The 11,040-nt window shown below is 40.4% G+C and overlaps 1 protein-coding gene across 4 annotated transcripts in view; it reads right to left on the reverse strand.

Annotated features, from left to right (window-relative positions):
* The window catches only part of TRAPPC9 (trafficking protein particle complex subunit 9), a 599,687-nt gene that overhangs the window by 559,815 nt on the left and 28,832 nt on the right, over positions 1 to 11,040 (reverse strand). For all 4 annotated transcript variants that reach the window (XM_040626149.1, XM_040626150.1, XM_040626148.1 and 1 more), the window contains one exon: positions 1,203 to 1,324. In XM_040626149.1, the coding sequence (XP_040482083.1) occupies positions 1,203 to 1,324 (122 nt within the window). The remainder of the gene's footprint in view (positions 1 to 1,202; positions 1,325 to 11,040) is intronic.

The following is an 11,040-nucleotide window of genomic DNA, read 5'->3' on the forward strand; positions in this document are numbered from 1 at the left end:
TAGCAGTAGGAAGTGAGAGCCTGAGTGTCCATCCGAGGACGACGGTGAAGCAAGCGCAGCGAGCTGTGGGCTCGGCGGGAGCAGGCACGGCTTGCTCTAGGTGCTGCCCGCTCCCCGTCCTGGGTTCAGGACGGTCTCAGGGAAAGGCCAGCGTGAATAAATGACCACGTGCACGTGTTGGAGGACCTCCCACCCTATCTGCAGAGGGCAGCTGCCTGCAGCGGGAAGACATCCATGACATACCTCTCGGGGAACCAGGCAAGCAGCAGAAGAACAGGCGCAGGACAGCCTCGTCTTCCTAAATAGGACATACGTGCACGCACACACACACGCTTCGCAGGCCTGACGGTCACGAGAGATACGTACCCGACTGCACACTCGTCAGTCTAAGAAGTAAGGGGGAGGGGGCGGGCGGCTCCCACCTGCCGCTGCGGCCACACCCCTGCACAGCTGGAGTTCTCATCCTCAGTACTTCAGAAAGTATATTTGAAATTTAAATTCTTTTTTAAATCCAGAGTAACAAGAATGGTGTACCCAGAAGACGGAATGCTAGGCACATCATTAAAAAGCACGCCACGGAAGATTTAACCACACAGAGGAACACACGATGCGCGGAATAAGAAATGCAGGCCTCCACACAGTGAGCCCAGAATGCTCGCCATGTTTTAGGGTATCAGCAATATACGCTGACAAGAAGACCAGAAAATAGATACTAAAGTGTGAAAATGACTATCTCTGAATAGTGGGGCTATGACAGTCTTTTTTCCCCTTTCTCCAAATATTAAATTAAATATACATTATTTTGAGGGATGCCTGGGTGGCTCAGTCGGTTGAGCGCCTGCCTTCAGCTCAGGTCACGATCCGGGGTCCTGGGATCCAGCCTCACATCAGGCTCCTTGCTCAGCGGGGAGCCTACTTCTCCCTCTGCCTGCCATTCCCCCTGCCAGTGCGGAGGCACACTCTCTCTCTCTCTGACAAATAAATAAAATCTTTTTAAAAAATTAAAATAGAAATAAATATACATTATTTTAAATCAGAAATAAAAATATTTTTAGGTATATTGTATTATACATTAGGGAGTAATACACGAATACTTACAGAACCAAATAACTGGAGATACTGTCCTATTTCACGGTGTAAACCAGGAACTCCTAGTTAAAACAACACAATTATGTAAGGGGTTTATGAAGCAGTAAAATCACCTTGCTGTAATAGGAAATGGCCTCCTTATACTTGTCAATTATGTCCTCAGGACTAAGACAGTTCTTAGCACGTCCGATTTCAGCACTGGTGTCGGGATTTATGCCATTGCTCGTGAGGGCACCTGCAAACCAAAAGGAAGAAAAGAAATAATCCTTTGCTTTTTCTGTCTTCTTTGTTCGTTTGAAAGAGGGGCACAAATAGGATAAAACTTAAATACTCCCCCCCTGCAGTTTAAATTCTTCCTAGCTTACATGTCCCCCATAAGTCTTACCATCAAAGCCCTGTAGTAAATGATAATTAACTCAGGGTACGTTTTCCTCTTTGTTGAAACCTTTTACTAGAGAACATGGGATGCATTATATAAAAGTAACATGTCCGTAGTAACTAGCTTAGCCGTCTTGAAGATAACACAGCCGGTGCACATTACCTCGCAGCTCTAAGCTGAGCGCTAGCAGGCAGACACACGCGTCCTCAAACGAAGATAAACTACATGAAAGCATTTTCCAAATCATCCAGCACTAAAGAAATATAACTGACAAACGCAGTGTCCTGTCTGTGGCTCCCATTTTCTATTTCTGGCCAACCTCTGTCACTAAGCGGAACCGCCAAATTCCCCCAGCCATCCGACTCACATGGGGAGGAGTTCTGGAGAAATCTCCATTTACAAAACATAACCAACTACATATGGAACTCTGACAGGGGAGAAAAAAAGATGAAATAGTTTTTGATTTCAAAGAACACAAAAAATACTCTCTTAAGCCTCAGTAACAGGAAAAGCTGGGCTCCTGCTAAGCCCCTTATTTATCTCCCGGACAAATCCCATCTTCCCGACACCTGCTGGGGGCTCAGGCACAAGGCTGCTGCCGATCCTGATAACCCACGGGGCCCAGGCATGCACCTCACCGCCCGTAACACACATGCCAGCTCTTCTCCTACCCTCGCTTCTCATCTTGGCCCAATTTCCTCTCCTGCTTATTGGGTATTCTCTTATTCTGTAAGCTGCCTTAAATGCTTTTGGGAACAAGACAGAAGAACAAATGCATAAACAGACAGATGGACGGGTGGCAGATGGACAAACAGACAGAGACTCCAAGAAAGGGGAAACAGAGACAGTCTCCTATGCAAAACCCTCCTCTAGCTAGGGAAGAAAGAACCACAACAGGGAGCCACAAAGAGGCAGGTGGCTTGGGATCTTGTTTCCTCCAGATTTTGTGAAAATCACAGCAAAGGATGAGAGGATAGAACTATAAATAATAAGAGAAAAGGGCATGCTTGAAAAAACCTAAAATGTATACCTTTTTAAAGAACAGATTCAAATCATCAAGGCCTGATGACACAATCTTCACAGAACTGAGAATTCCATCTCTAAGCCACAAGCATCCCTTCAGAGCAGGGAGAGTGTACACGGAGTGCTTACGACACCACTGGAGCCAAACAGACATGATTCTGCACGTAGAAGGACCCGGCACATGTGCTAAGGACTTCTTCCCGTGCTCTCCCTCACAGCCCCCAGCCACGTTACGAGGGAGGCTCCAAGTGTACCTCGTTCCTGCAGCTGAGGAAAGAAGTCCTGGGAAGGCTAACTAGTCTTGCTAGTTTTCAGAACTGCACAGCTAGTGACTCCAGGGTAGGATTCAGACTTGGGCCTACATTTTTCACCATAATACCACTATGATTTGTGTGTTTTTCGTGCATGTAATACATTTGTTTTTGGCTAAAAGAATACTTAGTAAGTGTATAGGCAGTCTTGATTTATCTAACAGGCTCTAACAATTTATATCACTGACTTTCACTCTTTTCCCTTGAAGAAAGGAAGGGAAACCCAAGGGGCCAGAGTGAGGTGGGTCCTTCATTCTTCATGGTACCTCCTCTCCTACATGATCGAGAAGTCCCCACTGAGGGAGAAGGAGCAAATGCCCCCTCCCACCTTTAAAGAAATGGCACCAGGGATAACAAGGGTTCACTTAAGGATTAGCTTAAACGCCAGCACTGAGGCTGGGGGACACGCCGCAGGGTCAGAATAACCCAGAACAACACAACGTGTCGGAAACTAACAACAACAGAGCTCACGAGAGAGCTTATGGATCATAGTGATTTCATTTCATTCAAGAAAAGAATAACAAGCTCTAAAAAACTGGTATGCAATAGATTCGATCTTTTTTGACATCTACAAAGTGTTGACAGCCCACATGTAATGTTAGTGTGAACCAGTGAAACAAGGAGTCATCAAGACCACAACCTTGAGTCTACAAATAGGAAAAATCAATGAAACAGGCAGGCTGACGGCCAGGCAGGAGGAAAGGAAAAGAGAGGACACAGTTAAGAAGTGGAGGGAAAGTCTGGGAAACAGCATCATCACAGTGGTTCTCAGGCATCCATCCAACAATCATTCATTCATTCAAGAGACAGGTAGAGAGTTACCTAGTCCTCTTATGAGCAAGACGGCACACAAGGCAAGACACACAGAGATAAAACAAAGCAGAAGTAAGAGGGCATAAAGCAGAGACAAACGAGGCAGGAGAGAGACAAAACCAGGAGAGAGAAGAGCAGCAACAGGGTTCAGAGAAGGCAGGCACCCACTGGTGTGGCAGTGAGCCCAGCAGCAGCGGGCAGGCTGGCATTGCACTGGCTCACTCGCATCCGCTGTCCTGATGAAAAATCAAGCCCCTGCCACACGGGTGCTCCTGGGCCCGTCTGCAGAGGGCCAGCAAGGAAGACAGTGCTGCTGACAGGTCTGGACGTGAGACTGGGCACCTCGAAGACTGGGGCAGAGATGTAATTTTTGATGAACGGTACTGAGACACCTGGCCATTTGGAAACAGATCAGAACAGACCCGTACCTCACACCAAACACAAGAAGCAACTCCAAATGATCTAGGATCTATATGTAAAACAGAAAACCATAAAAGAAGTTCAAGTAACATGGGTGAGTTCCTCTAAAACCTGGATATAGGGAAAGGCTGTCTCGCTATCATGTGAATCCAATGCAATTTTTAAAAGTGATAAATTCAATTATGTAAAAATACAGCAAAAATACCACAAAGCCAAAACATAAATGAAGATCTGAGAGAAAATATTTGCAACATATATAACAAAGGGCTAAGAGCTCTAATATATAAAGGTCATAAAAATTGAGAAAAAGCTAAAATCCAATAGAAAAAAAATGAGCAAAAGATATGAGCAGATAATTCGCAAAAGAAAAATATAAAGACGGCCCTCGCCACTTAAGAAGCTATTGAATGTCACCTACTGTCTATCTAGTTGGTCACATGTAAAAGCGCAACAAGGAATTGGTAACAAACCTGTAGAGGAAAGGCGCCCTCGTGCACGGATCCTGTGATCGCAAAACGCTATGACTCTATGGAGAGAAATGTGGCAAAATCTAATAAAATTGTGTCTACATATTTTTTTAACCTTTTGACCCAGGAACTCCATTTCTAGGAATTTACGCTGAAGATCCCATTCCAACAACAGAGAGATACACGTGTGTGAGGTTATTCACCACAGCATCACTCGTCAGTACAAACGACTGGACACCAAAATGTCCACGCAGAGACTGATCAGAATATGGCACGCGCACAAATACGCGTGTGCACACGGCACGCTACACACCTGTGAAAATGGGTGGGGAAGGTCCCCATGACCTGACAGAGACTGACTGCCAGGATATGAGGTAAACACGACAGAACAAAAAAAAGCCAAATATAAAGAACAGGTGTAATATGCTACCTTTTGCACAAGACATAGATTTAAGAACATCTATCTCGTTTTTTCAACAACAACAAACAAGCAAACAAACAACCCCACCAGAGTGAAAAACCAGGAACAGATGAGATTAGTCCCCTGCAAAGGTAGATGGGAATGAGGGAAGAGGGCTAAGAGAGGCAGTGACCCTTCTCTGGGTATAACTTTTTGTATAGTTTTGACTTTTGGAACCATTTCTTGTTCTATATAGTAAAAAAAAAAAATCAGTCAATCAATAAAGACGGGGGGAGCCTATAATGGCATACAAACAGAAACAAATGAGTCTACCTACACTTCCAGTAAATAACAGAATTACCTTGACAGGGAAGATTAAAGGACAAACCCAATCAACTTCTGTTCACGGTACCTTGTATACTTATCCTCGGTATAAAGACAGAGCACATGCAAGTCTTAAATTCTACTTAAAGGTTTGTTTTTATAGTGACATTGCTTAGTAATTCTGAAACTACTTTCTGTATACTGTAGGGCTGAGAAAATGAGTAAATATATTGATAACACCAGGAGCCAGATTTCTCACTGTTAGAGAAGGAAGATATAAATACAACACAGAGAAAGAGTGGAAAGACCCCTCAAGTTTTGGATCGGAATTAGAGATAGGAGAGTATGAACTCCAGATAACAGCCCTTCTCAAAGGGCCTACAAGCAATGGCATACTCAGCACCCGATTTTGGTTTCTAAATATCATTTACCAACGAAAGGAACTAGAACACTGGAGAGGGATGTCTGATTCCAAAGCTGGGACAGGGAAAGTACAAAATGAACATAAATATCTCCATCCAGAATGTAAAGAAAGGCTCAAAAACTGATGAGGAACACATCAGAGGATACAAGAGCCAGCCTGAAAGGGCTCCCACTGGCCAAAACTAGCCAGTGGACTGCAAAATGAAGAATGAAAGCCATGGACTAGAACCCACTGAATAAAATAAAGATCCTTAAGTCCACAGTAATGATGGATGGATGGACGGAGGGACAGACAGGAGGGAGGGAAGGAGGGACTGAGAGAAGGGTGAGAAAGCTCTTACGTGTATGAGAATGTTAACTAGTAAATGGATAAGTAATGATGAAGTCAGACCATCAACTTTTGGCAACCATCAGCTGACTCAGGCAAAAATCTTCAGTGAATGTCAAATCTAGCAGGTACAAGTTTGATGAGAAACAGGATATTTATATGGCCTCAAAGTATTTTCCCACAAATTATTTATTAGTTACAAAAAGGAAAATAGTTAACTTCACACTGGAGACACCCGGCCAGCTCTGCTGTAGCTGGCAATCAAAGTGGCCGCCAGTAATGGGACAAACCAGCCTCACATGCTTCCCGACACAACGCGGTGAAGACGCGACATACTTATTCTGTGCGCTCCGCCCCCGCAGAATGCATAACATCGTCATCACGAAGCAGGCAAACCCAGACTGAGGAGCATTCTATAAAATAAATGGTTGGTATTCTTCAAAAATATCAGTATCACAAAAGACACAGAAAAGCTGAGAAACTACACCGGATTAAATATCACTAAATGATGTGGAAACTAAACGCAAGGTGTGATCCTGAGCTGGATCCTGGCTCTAGAAATAGAACTGCTGCACTGGGGGCTGTAGGAGAATTGAGTAGATAAAGGTATTCTATCGGTTTTAAATTTCCTGATTCTAATCACCATACTGTTTTTGTACGTAAATGATCTTGTCCTTAGGAAATACATACTTAGGAATTCAGGGCAGGGGCATCAGGTCTGCAACTTACTCTCGAATTGCCCTAAAAACTGTGTGTAAACACACAGAGTTCAAATAATAAAGTAAATGATAACCATGGATGAAGAGTATACCAGAGTTCTTTGCACCGTTCTTGAAACTTTAATTTTTGGACATTTCAAGTTATTTCAAAATCAAAAGTTAAAAAAAGTAGAATTGTAGTAAACTCAATCATAGAACAAGTCTATTAAACACAGAATGTGGGGCACCGGGCTGACTCGGTGAGTAGAGCATGCAACTCCTGATCTCAGCGTCATGATTTCAAGCCCCACACTGGGCATAGAGATTACTTGAAATACACACATACATACACACATACATAATCCTAAAAACATCTTAATTTAAAAAACAAAAACAAAAAAATAGTATGTGTTTTTGCAAACATAAGAGTACTGAAACATACACCTTTGGGAATATAAATGAAATTGGAAAAGACAAATCACAGACTAGAATCATAAGCCACAAGTAGAATGGTCATTCTTTCACTCATAACACCCACTGTGTTCCTCCAACAAGCCAGCACTGGGCTGGGCCCTGGGAATGTGGTATCACAGCGGTACACAGTGCTGTGCAGCCACAGGGGCACTATGATCAAAGGGACACCATGACAGCTGCCAAACCCTTCATTATGAACCAAGTCTTGCACGAGGGTCTAATTTCTTTTCCCTGAAAAAAATAAAACCCTGGAATAAGACTGGAGATATATCTTCAAAAGAATTAGAGAGAAATCAACTCAGGAAGAAATACTGAAGGAATTGTGGTTTTTAAGCAAACTAAAGGAAGTTGGAGGAAGCATGGTAAAAATCCTATAGCAGAAATAAAATAAGAACAGGAGACTTCAACAAGTGGAACTAGCAGCCATCTAGAGCATCCACCCAATGAGAGCAGAATACATATTCTTCTCAAGCATACATGGAACCTAAATCATAAAACATATCTCAAAAATTTAAATGAACTAAAATCACACAAAGTATGATCTCTAACTGCAACAGAATTATATTAGAAATCCACAACAGATGGAAATTTGGCGAATTTACAAATATTTGCAAATTAAATAGCACACACCTAAATAGCCAATGTGTCAAAGAAGAAATCACAAGGGAGATTAGAAAATAATTTGAGCCAAATGAAAACAAAAGCACAATATACCAAAAATGGGATGCAGCAAAAACAGTGCTTAGAAGGAAATTTATAGCTACAAATACCTACTTTTTAAAAAAAAGATCTCAAGTAACCTAAGAAACTAGAAAAATAACAGCAAACTAAAATCAAAGAAAGAAAATAATAAAGGTTATTATCTTTATTATCAAAAATAAATGAAATAGATAATTTTAAAAACAAAGAAAAACCTACAAAACTAAAAGTTGGTTCCTTAAAAAAGATCAATAAAATTGACAAAATATCCAAAAAAAAGGACAGAGCAGTCACATTACTAAAATCAGGGCTGATTTTTCTACAATGAACATGACTTTTACAATAAAGAAATATAAGGCATTTTTTAAAACATGCCCACCCACTCATTTAAAAAAATGCCTTAATTACGAAGAAGTAAACAAATACCTAGTGAAAAATAGTTACCAACAAACAAGAGTATACTTAAGTTATCATAAATTGAAAACTTAGAAGTACAAACACATGAAGTTTCTAGGGAGATTTATACAACATATTAAAACAAATTGATTTTCAAAAATCCTAATTGAATAATGAAAACTCAAGAAATGGAAGGAAATCATATTTGATAGCCAACTTCAAATATATGGAGAGGAAAAGCCTAGAAATCACAATTCCTATAACTCTGACACTAACTCAGTATAATGAGAGGAAAAGCTTTACCTAGGAAACAGTGAAATTCTGAGCCTAAGACAGGTTAAACTCAGCACAAACTGCACTAGACAAAGTGATGATTTTTAAAATAGAATTCTAAAGTTAGAACACTGCTGAAAAGCTACAAAATGTCCCCAAAAACAGATAGAAATAGAGGAAGTCTATCCCCATGTCGCATACAAATGCAAACTTATTTTTGTTTACTCACAGCACTAATTACTTTAACCGAAGCAGAATATTTTAATTAAGATAAGTAATCAATATTACACTTCTCTTGCCAAGTCTAGCTAATGAATTTACTCTGCTATGTAACCATAAAATGTCTAGATCTAAAATTAGTGAAAATAGCTTTGTATGGTCTGCGGAACTCATCTCAAAGTTCCAAGGTTTTAAAATAGAGCTGAGAAGTATTTCTATATTATCTTTTCCCTTGTGAAACAAACAACAGATACTGTTGTCAAAACTCCGTTACTACAGATGATGTTTCATGATCGCCGTGTTCTAACTAATCTGCTGGACAAAGGCACTATCTAGACACTATGCCCAAACAAAACGGATATAAGGAAGACAATGACCCTATTCTGGGAGACTTACAATCTATTTCAAAACTGGGGTTTTTATTTCATTTCTTAGCAAAATGAAATGAACCAAATGCTTTCTTTGAATGTACCATAGTCATGACTCTAATTTTAGTGTGATGAACAGAAAAGCCTTAAGCATGACTTTCTTAGGTCAATTAGTAACAATCATTACTGGAAGATGAGTAATGCAGAAATTCATTGATAGCAATGCTTTCACCTACATTAGACCCAAATAAACCTACACTGAGCTCCGCATGCTAAATAAAGAGATAAGGTCACAATGAGGAAAAAAAAAAAACATAGTAAGAAATCAGACAGGCAAAGAGTTTTTAATAAATGATTCCTATAGAAAGGAACAGAGTATGGTCGTTATGAGGACAGATGCTGCTGACAAACTCATGTGTCTGAATTCCCACATCACCACGTACTAGCTGTGACCTTGAGCAAATCAGTGAACGTTTCTGCATCTCAATTTCCTCGTCTATAAACTAGGGATACCAACATCTCCTATTCCTAAAATTTTTGTAAGGATTAAGTTGCTTTATATGGAAAGTTTATGTACACCTTGTATCTTAGATAGGACACCAAAAGCACAAGCAACAAAGAAAACACAGATAAACTGGACTTCAACAAAATTTAAAACATCTCTACTTCAAAGGTCACCAACAAGAAAGTGAAAAAGCAACACACAGAATAAGAGGAAATTTTTTAAGATCATATATCAGATAAGGAAGCTATATCCAGAATATACAAAAATCTGTTACAACTCAGTAACAAAAAGACAACTCAAGTAAAAAATGGCTTGTAAAGGATCTGAATAGACATTCTTCCCAAGAAAATATATAAATGGCCAATAAGCACAATGAAAAGATATTCAGCATCATTAGCTATGAGGGAAAGGCAAAAACACAACTACAATGAGATACCACTTCACACTCACTAGAATGACTCTGCTCAAAAGGATGATAACAGGTGTTGGCGACGATGTAGAGAAACCGGAAGTCTAATACAGCACCAGTGAGAATATAAAATGGTACAACCACTTTGGAAAGCAATCTGACAGTTCCTCAAAAAGTTAAACAGTAAGTTACCATATGACCCAGCAATTCCATTTACTAGGTCTATCCATAAGAGAACTGAAAACATACGTCCACACAAAAACTTGTATGTTGAATGTTCATAGTACATTACTGATGATAGCCAAAAAGTGGAAACAACCCAAATGCCCATCAACTGATGAATGGGTAAACAAAAAGTGGTCTATTCAACAGAATAATATTACCAGCAGTAAAAAGAAGTATTAATTCATGCTACAACACGGATGAACCTTGAAAACATTATGTGAAGTGAAAACAGTCACAAAAGACCACATTGTTGTATGATTCCATTTACATGAAATGTCTGGAACAGGCAAATCCACAGAGACAAATGAGTGACTACCTGGGACTGAGTGGGGAATGACTGCTAAGGGGCATGGGACTTCCTCCTGGGGTGATAAAATGCCCTAAGATCGACTGTGGTGATGTATGCACAACTCTGGGAACATAGTAAAAACCACAGAATTGTGTACGTTAAAGGGGTAGATTGTATTAAAGCTGTTTAAGAAAAAAAAAAAGGCACCTTAGAACAGTGCCTTCACACAGTAAGCACAAATTGCTTATTTTTATTATAGACAGAAGAAAATCCCCTCAACATGAAAATGGGAAATCTGAATTAACTGAAATTGGCCAAAAAATCATTTCACTTGAAACAGCTGCTGAATGGACAGGACATATTCAGAAGTGACAAGAAATAAAACAGTTTGACATCACGAAGCATTCTGTTTCAAATGCAGATGAAGGGCTCAGAAGCCTAGCTGCTAGAAATGACTAGAAGAGAAGCTTGGTTCTTAAAACAAACTTCGGAGCAAGCACCCAAAGAC

The sequence above is a fragment of the Ursus maritimus genome, unplaced genomic scaffold, assembly GCF_017311325.1.
Source record: "Ursus maritimus isolate PB19 unplaced genomic scaffold, ASM1731132v1 scaffold_9, whole genome shotgun sequence".
In the NCBI taxonomy this organism is placed as follows: Eukaryota; Metazoa; Chordata; class Mammalia; order Carnivora; family Ursidae; genus Ursus; species Ursus maritimus.